General features: G+C 45.2%; 1 protein-coding gene and 1 long non-coding RNA gene across 4 annotated transcripts in view; one reads left to right on the top strand and one right to left on the bottom strand.

Moving 5' to 3' along the window:
* Positions 1–4927, bottom strand: part of LOC109313697 — a 20089-nt gene extending 15162 nt beyond the window's left edge. The window contains exons 1-2 of the long non-coding RNA XR_002102125.1: positions 4009–4927; positions 1186–1187 (exon numbers count right to left, since the gene is read on the bottom strand). This is a non-coding gene — a long non-coding RNA (uncharacterized LOC109313697). The remainder of the gene's footprint in view (positions 1–1185; positions 1188–4008) is intronic.
* Positions 4928–16893: 11966 nt separating this feature from the next.
* ATRX (ATRX, chromatin remodeler) overlaps positions 16894–26763 on the top strand; it is a 146510-nt gene continuing 136640 nt past the window's right edge. For all 3 annotated transcript variants that reach the window (XM_019540375.1, XM_019540377.1, XM_019540376.1), the window contains exon 1: positions 16894–17039. In XM_019540375.1, coding sequence (XP_019395920.1) covers positions 17020–17039 — 20 coding nt within the window. In that variant the 5' untranslated portion in view covers positions 16894–17019. The remainder of the gene's footprint in view (positions 17040–26763) is intronic.

Here is a 26763-nt window from a genome sequence, read left to right as displayed (position 1 = left end):
TGTCTTCACTTAAACAAGGTTAGCAAGAACCTCTTTCATTTGCTTTAGACCAGGCCTCCATGCGGCCCACCAAGGCATTTTCTGAGGCCCACGGTACTGCAATGGGAAATAAAAGTAAACACTGTTTACTTTCGCTCCCACCCCTTGTCCCTCCCCCAGCAGCTTCCTAATGGCTGCTGGAGGGCCAGGTAAGGGACAAGGTTCCCACACGCACCGTGTCAGCTTGATGTTGCCGATACGATGCAGTTCCTCCCCTACCCCCTCATGTCACAGTGTCCCTTCCTAGCCCCGCTCCTCCCTTCCTCGTTTGCATGTCAGCCCCACCCTGCACCGGTCCCCGCTGGTTGCAGTGCAGCGGGTGGGCACAGGGGGCGCAGATGCTGGCTTGGAGGGATGCTGTGGCCAGGCCTATGGGAGATGCTGCTGCTGCCGCTGCTGCTGTGGCTGTGGCTGTCAGGGCGGGAAGCTGGCATCGCTCCCACCTCCCCGCATCCCCCCGCACCCGCAGACATCGCGCTGGGGGTGGTAAGGTGCGGGCCTCGGGGAGCAGGGGGATGTCCCTGTATGTCTGTCACCTCCCTGTAGGGTTCCCACATGTCCCCCTGGCTGCTGAGCCCAGGCGCGCAGGTGTGGGAGCATCCTTAAAGCCGCCCAGGTAGCAGGGAGGACATGGTGGGGTCAGGCGGCGCCCCTTGACCCCTGTACCCCCAGGCCACGGCCAGACTGGACAGGCCACACAAGCACCTGCTGCTGCCAGCCCACTGGGTGATGAAAAGTTCATGATCCGGCCCCACACGCAAAAAGGTTGGACAGCCCTGCTTTAGACTATCCATCCATACATGATGTTGATTTGTTGAGCAATGCTATAGTTATACATGGTACAAAAGACCAGATCTCTGAAGGGTTTTAGGATCCAAGAATAGAAGCTGCCATCTGAGGAGTATTATATGTTTAATTCAATGCTTTGCAAATGTTGTTCTAAATTTGTCAATCATATTTAATTAGGCTAGAAACAAATAACCTTTCCGCAGCCATTTATCTAAGACTAGGACAACATTTTTAAACATGCCAGAATAACTTAAGTGCTACTTTGATAGTCATCAAGCAGCCAGAATGAATCTTGTGCCAAAATTACTTAGGTGCTTACAAGGGCTACCCATAATCTAGAACTAAGCTGTATGTTACAGCTGAGCTTACCATCAAGCTTACCTAACACACATCAGGGCAGGGTGGAGAATCAGTTTGCAGTACTTGGCACAAGTTCTACCAGCACGTGCTTTCAGTTGTATCATGGTAGATTTTAACAGAAAACAACACAGGCTAGAGTTGAGGCTTTTTTAAGGAGTGCTACTACTACAAACTTCTTTCCCCAGTGTGAAATATGGACTTTCTAACGGACATCAGCTAGAAAAGGGTTGGTGTTTTCTTTCCACATTTGATCTTAAGATTTTCGTCACCTCTCTCTGCTAAGCTTTCCTTTTATTTGCTTTTATTGTTTGAGTAGAAACTGTTAGTAACCTAATTCTGCACTGCTGTTCTGAATCTAGATATAGGAGCAGAGTACCAGAAAAACAGAAATATTTGCCACAAACAACATCAAGGTCTGAGCAGTTATTCATTTGTCCTTAGAGGGTAGTCATTATTGCTACATATGAAAACTATGAAAGCGTCTCTTGCATAAAAATGCAGGACAGTTGCTGGAGCAAGACTGGGTCGTGATAAGTAGACTGCCACAAGAAAATTAAACTCTGCTAATGACTTGCAACCCATTAGGTGTTGAGACAGTGGGGTGGTTGTGGTACACAATACCAGACTCATGCCATAAAATAATAAAAGTGGTTAAAATTGTTGGCAGAGTCCTGACGTACTCATCACATATGTGTTAGGCCTGTGCAACGCAGCTAGTTTTCACTTCGGATTTGCCCAATTCAGGGGACAGTGATTCGATTTGGTGTTTTGAATCACTGTCCCAAATCGATTCAGCTGACTCACCCAGGACCATCCCCTGCTCACTCTTCCAGCCCCGCTCGCCCCAGCTCCCAGCACTTAGAGGAAAAAAAAAGCCCCTGTTCACCAGCTGCTGCCAGGTGAGGGCATGATCCCCACTGCCTCCCATTACCCCATGCTGCATGGGGGGTTCTGCCACTAGCCTCCTGGCCCCACTGCTCTCCCAGCTCCCCCCCCCCATGGCTACTCTGCCTGTCCCAGCTCCAGCCCTTTAAGAAAAAAAAAAACAAAGCGACCCGATTCACTGGCTTATGCCCGATGGAGGGGCGATCCCTGCTGCCCCCCACTCCTCCATGCCATGTGGAGGGCTCTGAATGAGCCCCAAGATGCCCCGAGGATGCTGCAGGAGCTGGTGAGTTTGAGGGGGGGGTTTGCTTTTTTTCTTAAAAAGCCATGGGGGTGCTGAGAGAGTGGGAGGGAGGTTGGGAGGCTTGTGACGGAGCCCCCCATGCAGCAGGGGGAAGTGGGGGGCAGCAGGCATTGTCCCCCCTGTCCAGCAGCACCCAGTGAGTAGGGGCCTTTTTTTAAAAGGGTGGAAGCTGGAGCACGCAGGACAGCCATGGGGGGTGAGCTGGGGGAGTGAGCAGGGGATGGGGCCTGGCAGGGGTCCCCCCATGGTCTACTCCCTCCCTCCTCAAGCTCCACCTGACCCAGCCCCTACTTACAAGCTCAGAGTCTGGATCCAGTTCCCTGCTGAAGAAGGCGGGGATTGCCCGAATCACCAAAGTTCTCCAAATCTTTTCTGAATCATTTCAGGGAGCTTCAAATCAATTCAGACCTTTTAATTGGTCTCCTAATTCAATTCGGATTCGGAGATTCGGCCACCGAATCGGACCAAATCTCCTTCCTATCAAATCACCACCCGAAGCTTCACACAGCCCTAATATGTGTACCTAATGAAACGCTTTAAAGAAAGGATGAGCCAGTGAAGGCAAGGAAACTGCGTATGCATTTCAATTGGCCTGGCAGCTAAAGAAAACAAAAGACTAAATATGCATCTCAAAAAAATCCTGTAAAAGGCACATTGAACATAGGGAGAATGTGCTGCGGGTGACATCCTCACATTTCTCAATGCATCCAATATCACTCTAAGGTGTTAAAAAATGTCTGAAATGATTCAGTGTATGTCTAACAGGGCTGTGTGAAATGGCACTGTCCCATTTCGACTTGTGTTTCAAGGTTTCGATGGGATACCATTTCATTTTGAATTTCGTTTTGATTCAAAACTGCTGTTCTGTTTTGTTTAATCAAAACAATGACACTGTTTCAACCGTAGGCTATAATGGGGAAGCTCAAAAAAGCCTCTCTCATCCAGCAGGCAGACTGGGGGCCCACAACCTCGAGAGGGCTGCGGGGGCTGTGCCAGTCCTCCTGGGGTTGTGGGCCCCGATCTGCCTGCCAGATGAGGGAGAGAAGCCAGATGCTGCCACCTGGGACCAGGAAGTTGGGAAAAGGAACTGAGCCAGATTGCTGGGATCCATCCAGCTGGGGAAGGGAACTGAGCCTAGCTGAGCTGAGTTCCCCTCCCTAGCACTATGATTGGGCTCAGTTCCCTTCCCCTGCACTGTGTTCCACTTCCCGCAGCCTGACTGTGGAAGGCAGGGAGAGCCAGGGCTGCGCTCCCCGCCCAGCTGAGCCACATGGGGCTGCGGAGCCACTGGGAGCATAGCCCTGGTTCTCCCCTGTCTCCCACCACCTGGCTGCTTCAAAACTTGAAACATTTCAAAACTTTTGAAATGTTTTGACTAGCCTCATTTTGTTTCAAGTCTGTTTCGAAGCCCTTCATTTTATTTCAATTTCACTGTTTCGAGTCAAAACAGTGTTGAAACAAAACAGCCAGCGAAATTTCGCTCAGCCCTAATATCTAAAGTTATGAGCTACTGCAAATGTACCCCATTGATAAATACCCAAAAACTAGTTTGGTTACACCTCTAAGTATCCTGTCTGACACTCAAGGCCCATCATCTATGATTGACCTGTAATTCCAGAGGCTGCAGAAACATGCAGTCTTTACACCTAGACAATTAAAAACAGGAGCCAGGCAATTAACAGTTATGATATGATGATCAACCTTTTCCTCCTTCCTTTGTTAGGAGTTTAATTGGCCTATCATCAAGAAAAATGCTTTGAAGAAATGGTAGAAAAACTGAGCAGATTTCTCAGTAAGTTGTGTGCAGTCCAGACCAAAAGCCATCCTGCCACCCTGCTAACAAGTGAAGGACCTATGCTTGAGGCTGTACAAAAACTGCTTCCTGCCCACACTGAGTAAAGATCTTGGTGTAGCTAAGATAATACTAAGGGCTAATAGCTTATTTTATATTGGGAAGGAGTCTTTTCTGTCATTTAGTTTTGTAACTTGTTGGTAGTTATTAGAGCAAGCTTTTCTGCTATTCACCAACCAAGTGTTGTGTCAATTAATAAAGCACTAGGTTAGAAATTCGGTTTTTAAATGTAACAATTATGACCTGCAATATATAATCAGCTGCGTGTTCTACAGTCTGCATAGAAGTTCCTTCATTTTAGATGACACTGTCCTAGAAAATGACTGCATGTCTTGAACTGTTACTCCAGATTTTGGCCCTTTATTTAAAGCTCTCAAACAGGTATATAATAATGCTGCTGTAATATGTGTTCTAGCGTGCACCAGGAAATCATGTTACCTCCTTTATCACAGAAAATAATCTGCATGAGATGTGCCTGCATTTTTCATATCTGTCGCATGGCAAAGAAACCATTAAAAAGCCTTTTTTTGTCCTTTGTGGTTGACACCAACCCTTGTGGTATGTCTTTCTGTCTTTATGGAAAAATTAGTACTAATAAGGATAACTGAAAAAAATACCTTGTTAGAAAAAGTTTCTAGACAACAGCCTTTGTTTTGATTTACATAAGGTGTACATCTATTTTATGCCAATGAAATTAATGAATGTTGTAGTAGATGTTTGATTTTTAGAATATAATTTCTTAGTTTTAAGTGGCAGGAGAAGGGCAGTGGTGGCAGATGGGGCGATGGGGAGTGGTGGTGACCAGGAGTACAGAGCCCACGCTGGTGCCACGGGGCCAAGTGTAGCAGAAGCACGGAGCCTGGGCTTGGAGAAGCGCTGGCAGGGGTTCTGTCTCCTGTGGGGGGGCTGTGGGCAAACCCTCCCCCTCCACACATGCCACAACCTTCCCCAGCCACCCTCCCCCCACACACTTACAGTCTCTCAAAAATCCCATACCCACCCACACCCCCATGCTATTCAACCCCATAATCCCCCCACACCACAGCCTCCCAAAAACTTATATCCACCCACCCATACCCTGCACACCCCACCACAATATACAAGAGTAGGTCTTCATTTTAAGCTATTATACTATCACCTCTCTGTGCGCTGCACAAACGCATCTAAATCAGGACAAAAATATTTTTTGAAATGAAATTAATGAATGTTGTAGTAGGTGTTTGATTTTTAAACTATAATTTGGTATTTTTCTGGTTCCCGTTGCTTAAAGAAGTACTTCTGGGGGGCAAGGGGTGGGACTTCTGGTGGCAAAAGTCAGGGCTTGCGGGCAGGACTTCTAGTTCCAAGATGGTGAGTAAGGGGCAGGGCACCTGGAAAAGGGCAGGGCTACGCTTGCAGCCCTTGACAGCTTGCCAAAACTTACTTGGCAATTGGCCTCCTACACCCAAAATAACTGCCTGCCCCGATTATAATAGTAATCATGCTGTAGAAATTTAAGGAGATTGTAATCTGGAGAGGGTGCATACACTTGCTCAGTTGCTTACTCTGTCGCTCTTGCATGGCCCAGAGTATACTGTTGCTGAGAATCTGTAGAGTAGCGTTTTATTTTTGGGTGGGTTGGATGAGGGAGACTATCTGCCCACTCCTGCCCCTACCCCTACCCCATTCTTATTTTCTTTACCCCATGCTTCTCTTGCAGGGTGTTTGGCGCACACATTGTAAGTGTAGTCTTAAATTTGAATTTTGAGGTTTTAGGACTGTTTTCTTTCTTAAAACATATCCTCAGATTCCTCTTCCTTAAGTATTGATACAGCCTTCACTCCACAATAGACTGTTTTTTATATTGTGAACTTTTTCTTTTCAATCAGTAGAGTATTAGTCTCTAAAGAATAGTATTCCCCTCGAGAAGGGGATTGATTACAGACAAAGGAAATGTTGTGTTCCTGTTTAATCATGCTGCATACCAATGTGCATATGAGTTTCTTGCTGCTGAATCTATCCATACCTTTTACAAGCTAAACAATGAAAAGATCTGTTTGCAATTTTATTAATGATTCATAACAGAAATGGATTGACATTTGATTTATCTCTTGTGTTGTAATGGGAAAAATGGGATGATGGCATTTTAGTCTTTCAGAGCATTAACAGATGCTAATTGTCAACATTGTTGGCATGTTAAATATCCCTTCTGTTGCTGAGTAAATTTAGTGAGGGGGAAAATTGCATGGACATTCTCTGAAACACAAAACTAATCTACACACAATTTACTTGTGAACAATTTTTCTATTATATGCAAGGTCTTGGGTGGGTGGTATGCAAATGGGATCAAGATACACAAATGCCATTCATTCCATTTTATCTTAAGTATTTATGTGAAGTAATGGTGTATATTCTGTTTACCTAACCCTGACAAAGAGGTGCCTTCTATATTCTATACCTGTTTACTCCCCCCACAAATATCCCTATTTGGATTATGATATTCAGAGTGAGTTAATCTAGTAATAGTTAAATGCATGTAAAAGACATTTAATACTCAAAATTTCATAGAATTTTGTAGACATTCGGGCTGGAAGGAACCCTGAAGGATCATTGAGTTCAGCCCCCTACCCCAGGGGCAGGAAGTCAGCAGGGATCATAGGATCCCAGCAAGATTTCATAGATTTCATAGACATTAGGGCTGGAAGGGACCTCGGAAGATCGAGTCCAGCCCCCCACCCAAAGGGCAAAAGACAAACATCCAAATCTGTCTTGAAGGCATTCAAAGTAGGTGCTTGAACCGCCTCTGGCGGCAGTCTATTTCAAACTTTGGGGGCTTGGACAGTAAAGAAGTTCTTCCTTATGTCCAGCCTGAATCAGTGGTGGTGGAGTTTGTGACCATTTGATCTTGCATCCCTTGGGGATGAACAGAAGTTACCCCAGATCCTGGTGAACACACCTAATAAACTTATATGTGGCCACCAGATCACCCCAGAGCCTGTGTTTTTCTAAGCTGAAAAGTCCCGTGGCTCTCAGCCTCTCATCATAAGGTCTGTTTTCCTGACCTCTTATCATGTGCGTGGCTCTCCTCTGTACCCTTTCAAGCTTCTCCACATCCTGTTTGAATTGTGGGGCCCAAAACTGGACGTGATACTCCAGCTGCGGCCTCACGAAGGCTGAGTACAGTAGGAGAATGACGTCCCGGGATCTGCTTGAGAAGGATCTATGGATGCAAGCCAGCATTTTGCTCGCTTTACTAGCCGCAGCATCACATTGCAGGCTCATGTTCATCTTGTGGTCAATCATAACCCTCAAGTCCCTTTCATCTGTAGTGCTAACCAGCATAGCACTGCCGAGCCTATAAGCATGGTGCAGGTTTTTCCTCCCAAGGTGGAGAACTTTGCATTTTTCGGTGTTGAACACCATCAGGTTCTCATCTGCCCACTTCATGAGCCTGTCAGGAGCTGCTTGGATCACCCTTCTATCTTCAGGTGTGGATGCTTTACCCCAGAGTTTGGTGTCTTCAGCAAACTTGGCCAGTCCGCTTCTGACACCAATGTCCACATCACTGAAGATGTTAAACAGTATAGGCTCTAGGACAGAGCCTTGAAAGGACCCCACTGGTGACTGCGCACTAAAATGATTGGCTTTCATTAACCACCACTCTTTAGATCCTGCCGTGGAGCCAATTCCCCAGCCAGCGGACTGTGGTGAGGTTGAGGCCACAGTTAGCCCGTTTTGCCAAGAGGTGGTTATGGGATACCAGATCAAAGGCTTTTTTAAAGTCAAGATATACAACATCAATCTCTTCCCCCTTGTCCAGGTGATAGTTCACCTGGTCGTAAAAGGAAATGAGATTGGTCAAGCAAGACCTACCCACAACAAACCCATACTGGGTATCCCTCAGGATATTGCCGTCAGTTAGTCTGTTAAAGATGGCCTCTTTGATAATCTCTTCCAAGACCTTCCCCAGGATAGAGGTCGGGCTGATGGGCCTGTAGTTTGCCAGATCTACTTTCCTCCCTTTCTTGAAGATAGGCACGACATTGGCCTTCTTCCAATCATCAGGCACTTCACCAGAGCACCAGGTGAAGTGCCTGATGAAGATCTGTGATCTCAAAGTTCTGTGCCAGGGGCTGAGCTATGATGTTCGACGGCTCCCTGAGTACCCTTGGGTGTAACCCATCAGGGCCAGCTGACTTGAAGGTGTCCAGCCTGTCAAGGTGTTCCTTCACGAGGTCAGCTTCGATGGAGGGCAAGGAATCTCCCTCGCCCAGGCCTCCCTGACCCAAAGTGGGCAGGAGCGTCCCATGGAACTGGTGGAAAAACTGACGGGACATATCCATTAAGTAAGTTTGCTTTTTCCTGAGTGTCAGTTGTCAGTTGCCCTATCTGGTTTAGCAGGGGTCCAGTGTTGCCCTTGCTTTTCCTCCGGCTCCCCACATATCTAAAAAAGGACTTTTTATTGTCCTTGATATTTGTAGCTAGCTGGAGTTCCAGCACAGCCTTGGCTTTCCTGATTTGCTCTCTGCAAGTCCGGACTAAAGCAGAGTATTTCTCCTTGGTGGCAGTTCCAGTCCTCCATCCTTTGTAGGTCTTCCTTTTACGACACGGGAGGTCCGCCAGTTCCCTGGAGAGCCAAGGGGCCGCTGTGCCCTTTTGCTGCCTTTCCTCCAAGATCGGATGGACTTTGCTCGCGCATCCAGGATTGCTTCCTTGAGGAACAGCCACTCATCCTGACCTCCTCTCCCCTTTGGGTTGTGGCACTTTAGGGCCTCACTGAGCCTTCTAAGCTTGTCAAACTCAGTTTTTCTGAAGTCAAGGACTTCTGTATTACTGACTGACTTGACAGCTTTACGGCAGATGGTGAAGGTAATCAGCTTATGGTCACTGTCACCCAGCTTCCCATCGATCGTTAGGTCGCTGATTAGGTCATCCCCGGTTGCCAGTACAAGGCTGAACAGCATCTTACCTCTCATCAGCCCATAGACTTCCTGCATCAGACAGAGGTCACCCATGCATGAGAGAAAGTTTTGCAACTGCTTGGATTTTGCTGAGCACTCCTCCCACGAGATGTCTGGGTAGTTAAAATCTCCCATGAAAATCATGCATCAGAAACATGCGGCATCAGCTAATTCCCTGCCAAACTCCTGGTCAAGGTCTTGACCCTGAGCAGGAGGTCTGTAGTAGACTCCCACCATTGTGTCCCCTGTGCCATGTTCCCCATGGATTTTAACCCAGAGGGTCTCAAATCTCCCACTGTGGGTGCCAATGTCGGCTTGCAGGGATGCGTAGCTTTCCTTGATGTAGAGAGCTACACCTCTGCCCCTTTTGTCCACTCGATCCCTCCTGTACAGGGTATAGCTGTCTATACCCATGGTCCAGTCATGGGTGGAATCCCACCAGATTGCCGTTATCCCTATGACATCATAGTTATTTACATTTAGCAGGAGGACAAGTTCCTCCTGTTTATTGCCCAAGCTCCTTGCATTTGTGTATAGGCACACAAGTGTCCCCTTGGGGGCCCTTGCCTTGCCTACAGATTGTTCCAGGGTTGGGCCAGGGGTGGGATCCCTTAAATGCCTTGACCTGCTGGCTTTGCAAGGGTCGCTCAGCGGGCCAGCAGCGGCAGTAGTCCCCCCATCCCCCAGCGGGATTAGTTTTAAAGCCCAGTGGAGCAGGTCAGCCAGTCTGGCTGAGAAGAGGAGAGAGGTGGAGGCCGTCCCTTTCCAGCAGCTCGCTGCCTCTCTCACCAAAGAGTGGACTGTGGTCATGGAAGCCAAAGCCTTCCCGATGACAGGAGTGCCACAGTCTTCGGTTGACTAAAAATCAGTTATTCTTGTTACAAAAGTAAATAATTTTCTCTATGGTATCAGTTTTGAACTCAGTCACATACCATGATTTTTGTCAGCCTTTCAGACTCAGCGGTGGGGAAGACTCAGGTTCATCCCTGAGCAACGGGTGGCAACCTACAGCCCATGTGCTAAATCCAGTGCATGGAGACATTGGATCTGGCCCACAGAGCCTGGGGGCCTCAGCTGTATTTGGTGGTAGGGGAGTTGTCCATGCTATGACCAGGTAGCAAGCAGTGGCCAGGTCCTAGTGCTGGACTGCATCAGATGTCAGCTGCTGCTTGAAAAGGTTGTCATTGCCAACTGCTGCCCTAGCACTCAAGGATTTGTAGCCTTGCTATTTAAGAGGAGCACTCCCTTTCTTCCTCCATTTCAAAGCCCAGTAATAATTTTCTCACCCACTCACCTCGTTCCTGTTCATATAATCATCAACTAATCAGAATATTATTTAAATGTAACAAAGTCCTGTGAAGGGGATACTAGCCTTGGTATCCATCAGCAAGGCCTTCAGCTCGAAAATACACCATTTGGGCTCCTTTTGGTATGCAGCAAGTGAGACATTCTGCCTCTGCTGCATCCATCTCTGCAGTTAAATTAGCTTCTTATGACTGGCAACTGGCATATTCTCACATGTATATAAAAGGAACCTTGCAGGTGGAAAAATATTTGATCCCAGCAGTAACTTTTTCTTGATGTCTAAATTGGGACAGTTTATAGAGAAACTCCCTCAAGAACATTGGGAGGGACTGAAATCTCTTGTAAGCGGTAACTCTTTCATCACTACACTACCGTGTAAATGCACTGGATATTGCAGCACATTCCATGGCCAGCTCTGTCACAACTCACAGGACTTTTTCAAGATGATCTTCAGGAACCTCAAAGAAAGTCCAGGTAATTAATTGAGAACTACATATTCAAAGGTTGTGATCTGTTTAATGCACAAATTGCTGAAGGCCTGCATTCTCAGAATAAATTGATTGTCTTTCACTTTTTCCTTAGGAGTGTATGCATGTAGCAGGTTATGAAGCTACTCTAGGCAATGACTTACAGTAATACATGGAAATTCACAATGATTGTCAGTGGTACTGAGGAAAAAGCTGAGGTTTTAACATGGGAAGTGTTTGACCTCTTCCTCCCCTACTATATACCCTACCTTCATCCCAGAAGCAAGTTTAATACCCTCAAGAAGAGCCAGACCTTTGAGCAGTTGATATCCTTTCTCTGCTTTTTTGGAAGTTGCCTTTTATCTTTAAAGTTCTCAGGATCTAATCCCCCTTTGACTGAGCTGTCCTATAATCCCATGTAACAGGCTTATCTTTCAGAGCTTGGGTTGAGTCCCAGGCTTGAGATCTTGCTGTTTTTGATTGGTGGAGCCCATCCACCAATCAGGAGGCAGCAAGGGAAATAAAGTCATGCCCCTTTCTTGAGGGGAGGGGGAGAAGAGCTGCGCCGGACCTGATTGAGGACTGTAAACTGTCAGAGCCCCGAAGCATGTAAAAGGAGCTGCGTGGGCACCAGGGAGATGCATCAGGGACAGAGAAGAGGGGGTCTTAGAACAGCTGAGGAGAGCTGCTCAGCAGGGCGAAGCAGTAGCCTAGGAAGAGCCCCTGAAGACTTCTATCAGTGGGAAGCAGCGGACGGCTCCAGCGGTCAGGCTCTCCGTGCACAGCACGGCTGTGTGAAGTGGCTTGGGTCTGCAACTTCTGGCATGTGGCCAGAGCCAGGGTGCACAGGCCAGTGCACAGAGCAGGATTTTTGGAGCCCCTTGGGCAGTTCAGGTCCACAACCCCCAGCATGAGGCTGGGAGCTCGGTGCAGGAGGTGCTGCACAGAGGGTGAGATGTCCCAGGCCAACCTTGAGTGGCTTCCAGGGTAGCAGCTCAGTGCAGACGACGCTGCCCAGAAGGTCTGGGAGCAGACCAAGCCCCGGTGCTGCACAAGACTGTCCAGGCCTCCAACGCCTAGCACAAGACAAAGTGCCCACTACACACAGCGGTGCATGTGGCCCTAAGCCAGGCCGGCGGCAGCAGAGTCAGGGGGCAGGAAAGTATGGAAGGGAACAAACCTCAACCTGGAGAATGGGAGGCAACCCTCCGGGACTGTGGAGTAGTAAGGTACCCTGGAGAGAGGGTCCCAACAGGGAAAGGACCCCCACCCCAGGGTTGCAAAGGGGCACCACATGGGCTGTTCCTGGGTGATAGTGGGAGTAGCTTAGGAGTCTTTGGGGGTCTCCTTCTCTTTTTCTTTCCCCCCACCTCCTTTCCTGTAGTGGTACCTTGGGAATGGGGCCCCTGCCCTGGAGGGCACCCAGGTAGTCAAAGGATTGCTGCTTATATTTGTAGACTGTGCTGGAAGGCCCCATTTCTGCGTAGTTACTGGTCCCATGCCTGAAGGTATAGAGTGTTGAGCATACGCCTAAGCACCTAAACTTATAAAAAGCCAGTACTTATAAACATGGGACTAGGCTACCATCTCGGTAAAGAAAGGAAGGGAAAATTCTACTTGGTGAACCTTGGTATAGTAAGGTTGAGAGTACATGTTGTATGGGTAGCTGGCAAAGGGATGGTTTAGGTGGCCTGGTTTTCCTGTTTTGAGGTACAGCTGTTTGTTTCAATAACAAATATATCCCTAAAGAAAGATACTTAAATGGTGATACTGGTGGGATCTTCTCTAGTTCATTTGCTGGTAAGTTGGTCTAACAGTTGCAAGAGAGGAGTAAATGGATATAGGGGCAGGCTCCACTTCTGTATTTAGGGAGAAACTCTTTCAAATTTTATATGAAGATGCTACAGAATTGGCATCAGAAAACTCTATAATCTATGGAACTTGCTGTGAAATGTAGGTCCAGTTTTGCTGTGCAATATAACTTGTTTTAAATATAGCAAAATACTAGTGCACTGCACACATGACACAAGTGGCATGAGCGGAGTCTGTGGGGCACATAGCAGAGTAGGGAGGGAGTAGGGAACACAGGGATGAGTAGGGCAAGGAGCAAAACGAACAACAAATCAGACAGGGGAAGGGGATTGGAGTGGTACTTGGGCAGGATGTGGGGTTTACCTTGTGGCACACTTGCCTAAAAAGTTTGTGCTCTGGAATGTGTCTTGCTTTTCCATTATTTCATGCCTGCTTAATATTTCTGATGGTTCTCACTGTCTTACACTGCATGTATCTCAACTTCCCTTTGGTTGGTATTGGAAAAATCATCATCTCTTCAAGATCAAGTTCTTTAGGACTCAGTCCGGGTTTGAGTTATGCAAAGGCTGATCCCAGTATGGATTCAAGGTCTGACTCTCACTTTCATTAAAGGCTGTCAAAACTCACAAATTTACCAAGCTGTAGCTGATTTTTTTGGTGTTATCCTTGTCTAGGAGCATGGACAAATGCAACATCTAATACTTTAAACAACCTTAAAGCACTATCAAAATTGAGTGGACATATGATGTACAGTGCTACAGGACTACAACTATGTAAAAATGACCTAGGGTGAAACTTTGAAGTGCTCTGTAGTGAAGAACTACAAATTAGAACCCTTTAAAAGAAAAAAGATGGAACTTCATGTCTGTCCATGCCTTTAGTGTTGCTGGCTCTCCCAAATGATAGAATTTTAGCTTGGAGCAGAAGCAGCCGGGGGGGCGGGGGGCGATGTCAGAAACTCCTCCAGGTCTCTTGGAATTTTAGACGTGCTTAGGCCAGTCACAATGATTGGCTGCTTACTTTCAGGTAGGGTATGGAGCCACATCATCCAGCCTATGAGTCTCCTTATGAGTCCAAAAATCTGGCAGTGGGGAAGCAGTGGCAGCTGCCAAATTTCCAGACCCCTAGAGAGCTCTGCAAACCAGACGGCATGGCCCAACTAGGGCTGATCTGGGTGGCTCAAGATGGGATGGAGCTCCAGTAATTGGGGTAGTATGGAGCTGACCTGGGAGCCATGGGGCAACTGCTGATTGCGGTGGTGCAGGGCCAATCCAGGCAGCTCAGCATCAATTGGGGCAGATCAGGGCCACTTGTCCAGTCCACAGGACCCAAGGTTGAGCACCACTGATGTAGGATATTGTCAGAAGGTGTTCAAAGGTAACACTGTGTTTTTGGTTTGTTCTGACAAAAAGAAAAAACACTTTTGCTTATATTGTCTCTAGAAGTTAGTAACATTATTTTGGACAAAGATTTCTTAGGGTGATACCTTTTATTGGACTAACTGCATAGTTGGGATGGCATTTAAGCTTTTAAATGCAAGACATGGGCAAATAATATTGCAAAAATGGGTGAGCTTATATTTTAGTTGTGTTATACATTGCGTCATTGTTTCTTTAAATAAGTAAAATGCTGTTGAAGTACCAAAAGCTATATCTAGTAAGGCTTTCAAAGGAAATAGTAACTATATTTATTTAAAAGTACTTCTTTCCATTATTTTTGACATTTTCTCATTGATTTCTCAAATGACAAGAGAAAACACCAACTCTTCAGACCATGGAACACCAGATGATGATGGATATCCATAGCTTTAGTATCTATAATATAGTGGCACTGAGTTTTCTACCGTAGGATTTACAGGTGCAATGTGTTCTTATAGCCTTTTAAATCAGGCTGAGGGATTTCAGCAGTATATGTGAATCTAAATTGTGCCATTTTAATGGACCCCTTAAAACGCTGCACTCCCAAGAAATGATTTGTGTTAACCGTAAGTACCTAGTAGGGGTGTAAATACCAATGAATTAAATACCTGTTTAAACTCCCCTAATGTTATTGGTTAAACGTTTAGCCAATAAACGTGTATCTACCAGGGATTGACCCCCGCCTGTACTCACTCATTCTCCAGGTGGCAGCAGCAAGCTGGGAAAGTATTTTGCCCGCTACTGGTGCCAGTGGCTTTATGTGGCTGTGGCTGTGGCAAGGCTCGCTGCTGCTGCCTGCAGTCAGCCCCAGTCCCTGGACGGCCACACGCACAGCAGGCTGGGAAAGCCCCTTGCCTGCCGCTACTGCCAGTGCATGGCTGCCTGGGGGCTGGGGCGGCAAGCAGCTGCACTCAGGTATACTGTGCTCCGGTCTGGCTCACTGCTGGCAGAAGGTTTACATGTACCTTGGGGCTGGTGGGGAAGGGGCCGGGTCTATGCTGCCGCAAGGACCAGGCCCGTCCCAGATCCCCTGTTGCCTACCTGCCATATTAGGTACTACTGCCCCTGTTCCCTCGTCCTCCTTGCTCCTCCCCTCTCCCCCCTCAACTAAATAATAACCGATAAGCTATTACCAGTCATTGATATGTGAACAGTTAACCATTGAAATATTTAACTCTTCACATCCCTAGTACCTAGAGAGACGAAGAGAAATGAGGACTCTGCATTTGGTATACAAGTAAAACAAATAAAAGTCCCTGCTCTGAATAACTTCCAGTGGGAAGTTGGAGGGCCTGCTGTTAAAGTATATGCTTCATTACTATGAGTCAGAGCGAGAGGGCTGGAAGGGATCTCAGGAAGTCATTTATTCCAACTCCTTGCTTAAGGCAAGGTCAAAGCCATTGTGGACAAATGTTTGCCTAGTTCTTTTTTAATTTTGGGAACAAGCCGCACCCCTAACTACCAGCCACACTGCCCAAAACATCAAAACCACCCTTTACCCTGAGCAGATAAACCAGGGGCCATGGGCACTGTTAAAATACACTCAAGAAATCCAGAATATGCTGAAGAAGGGTCTCATTGATGGCGACTGGCTGAACCCAGACATCACATGTGTTTTGTAGGCAAGTGCTTGCCCTAAATCACTCTGCTGGATAAGCTAGGAACTAAGGACAAGACAGTGAATTTGGAGCATTGCTCCAGCACTTTTGTAGATTTGTAGATTGAAGGCTGGAAGGGACCTCAGAAGATCATTGGGTCCAGACCCCTGCACCCAGCAGGAAAGACAACTGGGGTTAGGTGACCCCAGCAAGGTGAGCATCCGGTCTCCTTTTGAAGATTTCCAGGGTAGGTGATCGCACCACCCCTGGAGGGAGCTTATTCCACAGCCTGGACACCCTGACTGCGAAGAAGTTTTTCCTAATGTTGAGCCTGAAACGGTATTCCAAGAGTTTGTGGCCATTACTCCTGGTTTTCCCCTTGGGTGCCCTGGTGAACAGTTGCTCACCGAGCCCTTGATGTACTCCCCTAGTGTAGTGGTAAGCTGCTACCAAGTCCCCTCTCAGCCTTCTTTTCCTCAGGCTGAAGAGTCCCAGATCCCTCAGCCTTTCCTCCTATGGCTTGTCCTGTAAGACTTTGATCATACGGGTGGCTCTTCTCTGGACTCTCTCAAGCTTGGCCGCACACGGGGCCCAGAACTGGATGCAGTACTCCAGCTGTGGTCTCACCAGCACTGAGTACAGCAGAAGAATCACCTCCTTGGCTTTGCTGCAGACGCAGTGGTTGATGCCCGCCCTGCTGGCTTATCCCTCGGGTTTTTAAAACCCTAACTGCTACAGTGCCCAGGGCTAGGGCAAGGGATGCTCAGCACCGCCTACCCTGAGGGCTGCCTCTCCTCTCCTGACAGGTGCCCGCCATTGAGCAGGGCGGGAGGCAGAAGCTCGCCTTTCCCATCTGCTGATATTTACTTGGCTCTGCTGGACCAAATGCACCACAAGCCTTCTACCCTCTGCGCCCATGAAATTACGTCATGCAAGTTCACGCCCTTTCTGGCAATGTCACCACGGCTGCAACCAATGAGAGCCGGGCCGAGCGGGAACGTGACGTCAACAGCCCTAGCAACAGAGCCGGGCGGAACGGGCCAATGAGAAAATCGCCGGGGGCGGCCGACAGCCAATGAGGACACGCGAGCGGGGGGAGGGGGCCGGCGGCAGGAGGCCGCGCTCCCTCATCCTCCCTCCGACAAGATGGCGGCGGCGCTGGCGGCGGCGGCACCAACGGCTTTGTTTCCTTTCGGCGCCTGAGCGCGGTCCCGGCGCGGCCAGCGGCGCCAAGCGGCAGCGGCGGAGACATGACCGCGGAGCTCATGAGGTGCGTCCCGCCGCGCGACCTTCGCAGGCCGCCCCCACCCGGGCGCAGCGCTGGCCTCACCTCGCCCCTCCCCTCCCCATCTCTCCCCTCCCCCTTTGCGCGGGCCCGGGCGGGCGGGCCCCGGGGGCGCCTCTCCGGGCCCGGCGTGCGTCGCTTCGCGCGGTAGGCCGTGCCGGGCCTGAGGACTCGAGTGCCCCATCCCGCGTGGGCGGGGCCCCCCAGTAGCCCGCGAGGCCCTGTCTCACGTGGGTGGGCACGTGCCCTCCCCCCCACCAGTGGAGAATCGCTGGGGGTCCCGACGTGCCCCCCCCTTTCAGCAGCTCGGCGCCTGGCAATAGCCGCCTCCCCCCCCAGCTCGTGGATGTGGGCATCCCCCTCCCCTTTTCATTTTGCTGTCCCGAGATGATGCGCTGAGGCCATTTGTGGCGAGTTGGTCCCTGCTTTAGCATTCCCACCTGATGTTACCAGGGAAGCGTGACACAGGTGTCCAGAGGTTGGGATGCTGTAGATATGGACCACTGCCGATTAACCACCGGGAAGGTTTGCCAGCCACTATCCCCAAAAGGCAGAGAAAATTTGAAAGGAAAGGAGGCATTGCACAAATGTATCTAAGAATTCTTGAGCAGCCGTGTAATTGTTTATGTGGATGTCTCCTTCTTGGGCTCAAGGTTTTTAATAATAGCTTTGTGGTGGGTGGTATGTAACAGGCATGGTGTCTGCTTAATGAAGTTTGGCTGGGATGGCATTTATTTATTTATTTATTTATTTCAGTCTTAACAGAAGAAGTACTTGTACTTGGCTTCCCCTCCTCGGAGAAGTTGTTCACCTCATGTAGGGTCTCTGCCAGCGTTTGGAGGGCGGTTGTCTCCTATGCTCAGGGGTTCTGTACTCAGAAAGCATTTGCATTTTTTATGACTGTTAAGCATTAGTAACATTTTTTAAAAAAAAAAATCATACAAATACTCTTAACACAAATATCCTTTAGACCAAATCCAGGAGCAGAAAGTAATGAATGAAAACAATTCCAGTACAACTTTCTGTATGTCTTTGAACCAGCTACCATCACTTGTGTTTGTGTTTTCCATCTGTAAATTCGTGATACTGTAACTTATGAATGCTGGTGTTTATAAAATGCTTTGATACTCTAAACTAGTGTCATCAAACTCAATATTTGAATTCAACCCAATAAGGTAGTTCCATAGACTGAAACACAACTTTTGGACTCTGTATTTGCCTCTATCCTTAGCACTCGGAGATGGAGGCCTCTTTTTGTTAAATACAGTTTTAGCTTTTATTTAATTACTCTGTTATCCCATTTAACATCAGTGGGATAACATGCCTTTCTCTACTAGAGCAATTTGTTTTGCTCCCTACTTAAGCTCTTTTTTCTTCCTTTCTTCATTTCCTTTATTTTTTCCTCTGTTTTTCCTTGAACAAAGTAACTCTTGCACCTGCTTTCCTTTTTGGCAATTCTGTTGTCACCTCTTTATATCTGCTAGAATGACCAGCAGGGCAACAGTTAATGTTCATATTAAAATACTAGTTAAGTTGATACTGTAATGTTATTGATGGATGGGATATGGAATTTCACACCTTCCTGATCTGCTGTCAGGCTGTCTGCAGATGTGAAACAACGATGAGTTTAATGTTGCCTTTCTGCATTTGAATGATTTTCTTCACAAAAAGGGCTACAAATCGACTTGAGACTGAGATTGTCATAGATATGTTGGTTGGGCTGGATCTGGCCCATGGTTCATATGCCTGACAGATATGTGCTAAAATGCAAAAAGCAAGGGAGTAGAACTTCTAGTTCCCCATCACCACTTCTCACCAACATCACCTCAGCCTGTACTTGTCTCATTAAAAATAATAATGTTTATTTTGTGGATGAGTGGTTGTGTATGAAGGGGCTTGAAGCTGTAGTGTATCATGGACAGTGTGCTGGGATATTTGTAGAGGACTTGAGCTGACAGGAATAGGCCTGGATGGAGAAGTCAAGAGGAGTTAAAGAACTGGAGGGAGCCTTTGGCAGAAAGACACTGGATTTCTTCTTTTCCCTAGGAGTCATCCCTGCTGAATACCATTGCCTCTTATAAAACACCTTTTTTTTTGTCTTGTGTTTCAGCGATAGTATAGTGTTCAATTCTCTTCCTGTCACTGCCCAGCAAACTTCCCTGTGTGTTAGGGGAATGATAACAACTGGGAACTCAGTGATAGAATTACTTGGAAATTCTTGACAGTTTTGATGTGCAGGCTGCTAGTATGGAAGTACTTGAGCAGTTTTTTCTGAAGTTTCAGGGACTAAAGTTTATGACTAACAAGGAAAATAAGTTGTCTAATTTTTTTTAAATCGAGCACCATGGTCTGTGTTCAAGATTAGCAGAATATGTAAACTCTAAGGCAGGGATTTCGAATTCATCTGACCTGTGAGTTGAATGAGGTAGGGCCAGCTTGTGGGTCACATCAAACCCATGGACCTGACCCCACACTGCAGTCAATGTACAGGGCTATTCTAGTGTGGGCAGTTCATGCAGTGCATGCTCCAGACCAGCCCTGTACACTGCATGGACCACTGGACTGGGTCTTGTGTTTAGATCTTGCATGGGGAGTGTGCTGCATGAGGTTCCCACACAGGGCTAGTCTGGCAAGATCCAGCCTCATGTGCTACATGCAGCATATGGTGCACACGGCTGGTGTGGGGCATGTGTTGCATGTGGCACCTGCACTGCACTGGTCCCGTGCACTGCTTCTGGCCTACAAGAATGGTCTGTGGGGGTGATCTGGAGCCAGCACATGGGGCTGGGCTGGTGCAGGCACTATATGCAGTACGTGACAGATTGGTCAGCGTGTTGATCCGAGACCTGTGGGCCAAAACTCTGACATTTCGGCTTTAAGGAACTCTATGAAGAAAATGTGGTGGGTGGGAAAATATAAAAAGTATGTTTTTGAAATACTTTTTTCTTCAAAGTTAGTAAAGATTTTGTGTAAAGTTTGCATGTGAACTTGGTTGTCTTCTAAAGACTTAAGGAGACCTTTTCCAGTGCTCTTTGCTACCTACGAATAGCATCCCTTGTCCATGTGAAATATGCAGCATGCATGAAAAAGGAAGCCAAATTTTTCTGAGTCTTCCCTGGGGAAATGCTACCAATGAATAGTGCAGGGATCTGCTGCTTGTTTTTAAGAAAGAGATAAAATAAACGATTTGACTTGAGGTTTTAAGCTAACACCTGAAGTATTTCTTCTTTACAGTACGATATATGAGACAACTTTGCCCTAAAATCTCAGTGGTGAGTCTAACTTCTTGCTTTTCTGTGTAACCCATATTAATATATTCTGAATGAGTGATGTTATAGGACAATGTGGGGCATACTATTTAACGCAGTATATAATTTGGAAGAACTTGGCATTGGCCTCAGCAAAGTATCTTCATTATTATTTGACTTCTCCCATAAACAGTTTTGGGACAGCGCAGTCTTTTGCATAATCAACCATGTACTATAATCATAAAACAATTGCGATTAACCTTTTTTCCAAGAACATAATTTCAGGTTTGCTACACTCCCCTTTGCCAGTCTGCTTTTGAGCCAATATGTTGTCAGTTATGAGAGATCCTCTATGAAGGGATTGCGAAGAGTGTCTTCACTCTCTTTAATAGTCTCATATTGATTTGTTTGCACCAATGTTTCCCAAACTTGGAGATCCCAGAGACCCTTCTTGTGATTAAGGAGGTTTCCTCTTCCGTATTACAATAATAAATCAATTTTAAAACAATAAACTTGCATATTCAACAGAGGCACTGTAATGTTGTATCTGTTAGAAGCCGCTCCTATTAAAACAAACAAACAACACCCCCCCCCACCCCCCAGATCTGGAGCTCTACTGTAGACTAATTCAGGATGAAAAAACATAGCATACCATCTACTGAAATGCAGCATCTACAGATTATGTGTATGCACCTAAATCTACAGTCCATCTTGTTAAGAACGCCGTGTGTGTAAGAGTGTGCAAGTACAGAATCCCACAAAATAGGTACCAAATGTGTCTATATGTTGTTCTTAAAGACCTGAGAATATTGCTTTACCTCCCGCGAGCACATCTCATATCATTGCAGTTTACTTCTGGCCAAAGGGTGCTTTGGAAATGTGCACTGTTTCATGGGGAGGTCAGAAGCAAGTTGTTCCAGTGCTGATTTAGGAAAAACAAAGCTGCAGAAATACACATGACAAATACTATTTGAAATCATGGCATGTGATATACTTTGAAGTTTTATCTGCAGAGTAAGAAGCTTTGCAATGTTTTTGCAGCATGTAAAACCAGACAGCTGTCACTGAATTTTTTTCAGAGAAAATGTGAAAGTTTGAAAAATTAACAATACTTAATTACTCAGACCAGCCATGTCAACATTAGCGCACTTTAGGCAGTTCACTTAGTAGGTCTGAAAATTGCAGTTGTGTAAGGGAGAAAATCTACCTTTTTGGTAGTGAGGTGAAATGTTTGGATTGAAAATAGAGCAATATTTTAAGACTTGATATGTTTTATGGTGGGGACACCCTGCCTTCCCACCCACTCCTTTTGGTGGTTTTGCTGTTTCTACAGAGTTTGGGACCTGGCCCCCTGCTGCAGGCCACAACTCTCACTCCCTAATCCTACCTTCCTTTCCTCTTTCTGGCCCCCCAGCACAAGGTGCTTGGATTTATGAATTTATTGTTGCTGAAGATACCCAGCCCCTTTGCAGCAATAGTAAGTGGGTTATAAGAGGGGAGAGTATGGAGGGGGCAAGCAGCTCATTGCAGTTGCATTCTGCCCAGTCTCTGGTGCTACCCCCATGCCAGAAAGGGCATTTGCTAGCCAAATCCAGCCCACGGGCCATAGGTTGCAAACCCCTGCTTTAAATTGAATGAGGACTAGCCTGGATGTCTGTGACAGACTTCATTCACTGTGGCCAGTCTGTAACAAAGAGATTAGACAACACTTTATGAATTCTTTCATTCTGAAGTAGAGGTTATGATGAATGAGAACTGGTTGTAAAGCATTCAGAGAAGGAAAAACATAAATACCTCTGGAATTAAAGCTATAAAATGCTTATCAATCACTTAATATAAAGCTCTGTTCTCCAGTACTGGAACATTTTTTCTTTTTTTCCTAGACTAATATACTGTCATAATCTGAAAGCTGTTAGCATTTTCCATTGCATAAAGGTAACTATAGGCTATCTATTCCTGTAAAATACTTTACCACTCTAAGCTCTCAGTGTAGCTGGTCTTCAGTACCTGTCTTCCTGTGCTCAAGCTTGTTCTGAGTAGTTTTCCTGGTTTCAAGTAGTTTAGTGAAATAACTTTTAGCCTTTCAGTGAGCGGCTTAATTAATGTTCAGCAACACTTTGACTGTCATCAGATAGTTTGGAGAGAATTTCAGTAAAGCTAAATGGTGTCATCTTTCTTGGACAGCATGGAGATTTTCTTAGTTAACTGTATCAGCTGTTCTTCTGTATTTTATTTCTGTTACTCTCAGGAGATTCTTTAATGTTGTTTACTTTCCTGAATCACTTATCCTTTTCTTATACTCTGAGGCATTTCATGCATATCCTCAAATGCTGTAAAGTTTATTCAGTACCTTTTGATTAAACCCCTGTGATTTATAAAGTCAATTTTAGCCAAAATAAGAGAGTAATCTCTTGATGGCATAATGAAATTTAAGCATTGCACCTCAGGGCATGATGCAGCACTAGATAATAGCATCATCCTTCTTTTTTTAACATCAGTACTTTAATATCCTAGGATTTTTTGAGACTATCTCTGGTTTTAACGGACAGGTTCCTACCATGATAGCCTTCATCTGAACGACTGTTACAGGTGTAAAGCAAAGTTTGGCACCAAACACCATAGTCCATCTGTTTCAGTCCAGTTGTTTGACCTGTTGTATAATGTTGTTATCCTAGTTGAAAACTGTTAATGCATTTTGAAACTTTAAACTAAACCCTTACTAAGGCCAGCATTTCAGTATTTTCATATGTTCAGACTATATGAAAATACGTGGTTTTTATGGTAATAGGATGATCTTGTTATTTACAAAGTGTATTTTGGACTGCAGTGGATACCTAATGATGTAAGCAGATTATTTATGGAGGTCTGTAAATTTCTTCTCTGGGGAGCAGTAAATTAATAAAATACTTTATTGTATAAACTACCACTGTAACCACTTTCTGTGTCTGTCTGACTCTTTATGTGCCTGTCATCACGGTCTTATTTTTCTGTTAGTCATTCTGTCATGAGAAATCCTAATCCTGTTTGAAATATGACATGACATAAGTTCATTATTATAGAATTGACATGCAGCTATATTGACTGTTGTTGAAGTGAACTTCTTTAAGCTGTCTAGCTACTGGGCAGATATTGGTGTTTGATATAGAGTAGTGAACTAGAGGTGAGAAAAACCATCTTGTTATGAATCGTCTTAGCCATTCCATGCCCCAGAATATGAAGTAGGAGTTTGAAGTAGAGGGTGGCAGAGTAAAGTGAATGAATACTCCTTTTTAAAACCATGTAGTCAACATCTGTCTGTAATTTTCTAAATATCTGTGTGGGATTTTCTTTTGGTAATTCTAAAAAAAAAAAAAAAAAAGTCTACTGAAACTGGTTTCTTAATCACTTTGCTGTATGATATCATTTTGCCTTTCAACATGGAAAGTGATTAGGATTAACTTTAGGCTACTGTAAATGGATTGAAAACTCTGTATGCTTTACAGTTTAAATTAATAATTGGTTGTTTCTCAAGCACTTCCAGTTGAAGGATCCTAAAGGACTTTACAAGCAAGCATTTAGAATATATGTAGATTAGGACACATTTAAAAAAATGAGATGATTAATTTGGGTGTCAGTATAAAATAACTATTTGTAAGGCACTTGACCTAATGTGTATTAAGACTCTGAGGAAGGGGTTGGCAACCTGCAGCTAATAACCCTAAATGGCCCATGGAGCCACTTTGATCCAGTCTGCAGACATGTGACTTTGGTGATGAGTGCTAATCTCTGTGCTGCCATGGGACAAAGCAGTAGCAGGCGTTAATGCTCACCTGCTCACCCACCTACCTCTGGCCTGAGCTGGATCATTCCCATCCACAGCCTAAAAAAGTTGCTGGCTGCTACCCTAGGGTATGTTAACTTTATTTGACTACATTGAGGTTGTACTGGTTAGCTCATATTCTACATACCACTGAGAAGACGGGGAAAGAACTAGTGTTTCTATTTAACAGATGAGGAAATGGCAGTGTAACAAATTAGGTTGCTCAAGGTCACAAATCAGGTTCATGGTGGAGCCAGGAATAGTAGAACACGTGTTTCCAGGCTCTAAACTGTTTTAATGAGGCTGTGAGGGAAAAAAAAATGTGATGGCAAAGCAGCTTGTTTTGGAACACTTAATACACAGCTGAAATCTCTAGAAATATACTGTGGGAACAATGCTACATGGCAGAGAAATAAACTGTGAACTAATGATTCTGACTTATTTGTGATTCTTCCTCTCCCCCCCCCCCCCCCCGATTTATATTGAAAGCAATTTTGCTTTGTATGATTCTGTTATGAAGACTGACTTTATAGTCTTTTGTGCACAAAACTGAGTTTAAAATCATGTTTTAGAACTTGGCTTCCTTCTTAAAACTACCAGAATGCCATTTTTCTTATTAAAATTATGAATTGTATGATACAAGTGGCTGATTAAATTGATGCTTTGTCTGCAAGTCAAAGTTCCTTTGCGATAGATGCAAGACAAATACAATTCATGTACCTCTGAAATGGTATGTTCCCAATTCAGATATGTGGCTAGAATTAGTAAAAAAAAAAAAAATAAAAAAATAAAAATACTTGAAAGAAACTTAGCATCAGTCTAAGTCAAGTGTGTGTTGCCATGAAAATTTCACACTGAAAATTATATTTAAAATAGAGCAAATGGTATGCTTGACTGGAAACGAATAGTAGAAGTGACTTGTGCTATGCATTTAATTGCAAAAAAAACAAGTCTGTACACACCAATTATGTTTTTGAATTTTTGTGCCTCCTTACTTTTTAAGAAGCATTTGTACTTGTCTTATTAACAATGTAACTCCTGGGAAACTTTCATTATCTCTTAGAGTTATGAACTTTAATATATTAAAACTTTTTTTTTTTAATGCTAAATGACCAGAATCTTAGTTGCATATTTACAGACTTGCAATTTTGTTGCATTTCTAAGTTAACATTAGTTCATCATACCAACTGCATAGAGAGTATTTATTTCATTATGCAGTTATATCCTCAGATAGCTGCCAAATCTGGGTAATGTTTATAAAATTTTATAAACAAAGCATGCTTAATGAGAACCAAGTATTGATAGAAGACTGCTACATCATCCATTCAAAACTAAAAGTACTTTTCATTATACTTTTAAAAAGTGTGTTTGGTTCTTTTAACCATGCCTTCTATCTATGCAGGCCTGAATTTCAGGGTGGAAGAAAATGCAGCAGTGTGAGTCCAGGGAAAAGGTTTTGTGGTAGTTGGGGACTGCGTCTCAAGATATGTTGAGAGAATGGAATTCTCATCTTTGGAGTTTGGGACTGTAGGCACTGCTTCTTTGAATTGGAAGTGGGCATATGGTACCTCCCTTCACCGAGGCCCCTTGGAGACGGTACATTTATCATGCTATTAATGTGTTAATTGCGTGAGAAATTGTAACATAAAAGCAGTTTATCACGTGATAAAATGGCACACCAGTCACAAAGATGCTGCTGGTTAAATGTGGAGCATTTTTGTGTCTGGTTTGTATTATACATTCTTTAAACCAGGGGTGTCCAACTTTTTTGAATGTGGGGCCGGATCACGGACTTCTTATCACCCAGTGGGCCAGTGAGCCATATTCAGAGACCTCACAGGAAGTGGTATCACATCAGGAAGTGATGTCAGGTGACCTTTGACGCCAATGGAGTTGCAGGAAGTGACAATGAAATGGGTCTGGAAATGTAGTTTAAAATCCAAAATAAAAACAATATAAAAGCAAGACTGAAATAATACTAAACTAAACACTTTAGCTTTTACTCACTTCTCAATGAATGAAAGAAGCATAATGCAAGTTGACAGATCAAATGTGGAAAAGATATCAGCCAGAGTGGAAACTAATCAAAGCAACAAAATATGGGCATTTTTGAAAATAATCTTCAAGAAGATTTATTAGTTTATTAGAATTAATTATTTATTAGAATTAATTTATTAGATTTAATAACTTGTTACTACTTGTTAAAGATGTGTTACTAACAAGTTGAACCCCCAGTCCTGCACAAAGAGAAACAGAAGCAAACACAATCCAAACACTGGACAATATTTTTACAAAGATCTTTACCTGCTCCAAATTTACCTTGGAGCCCAGATTGTTCATGCCCTGTTCTTGAGCATATTGTTCAGTCTTAAAGGACCATACAGCACAGCTGCAGGGGGTTCAATCACAGCTTTCCCTCCCTGGTGCAGCCTGGCCAGCCCATTCCATCCCATCCCCTATCAAGCGGTGGCTTCCCCACGTGCACTTTTCCCCTACCTGCACCAGCTGGTCCCAAAAGGCAGGAGGCTTCACCGCCACTTCTGTTGGCCAGTACCGACCCAGCCTGGCACGTTGGAAGCCAGCTTCAGCTGCATGCTGTTCTGCCTAGCTGGGTTGGCACCAGCCACGGTAAGCAGCCTGCAGCTGAAGCCGGCTTCCCATG

The sequence above is a fragment of the Crocodylus porosus genome, unplaced genomic scaffold (assembly GCF_001723895.1).
Source record: "Crocodylus porosus isolate Cpor-Errol unplaced genomic scaffold, CroPor_comp1, whole genome shotgun sequence".
In the NCBI taxonomy this organism is placed as follows: Eukaryota; Metazoa; Chordata; order Crocodylia; family Crocodylidae; genus Crocodylus; species Crocodylus porosus.
The sequence above is the reverse complement of the archived record's forward strand: the minus strand, read 5'-3'. Positions and strand labels throughout refer to the sequence as shown.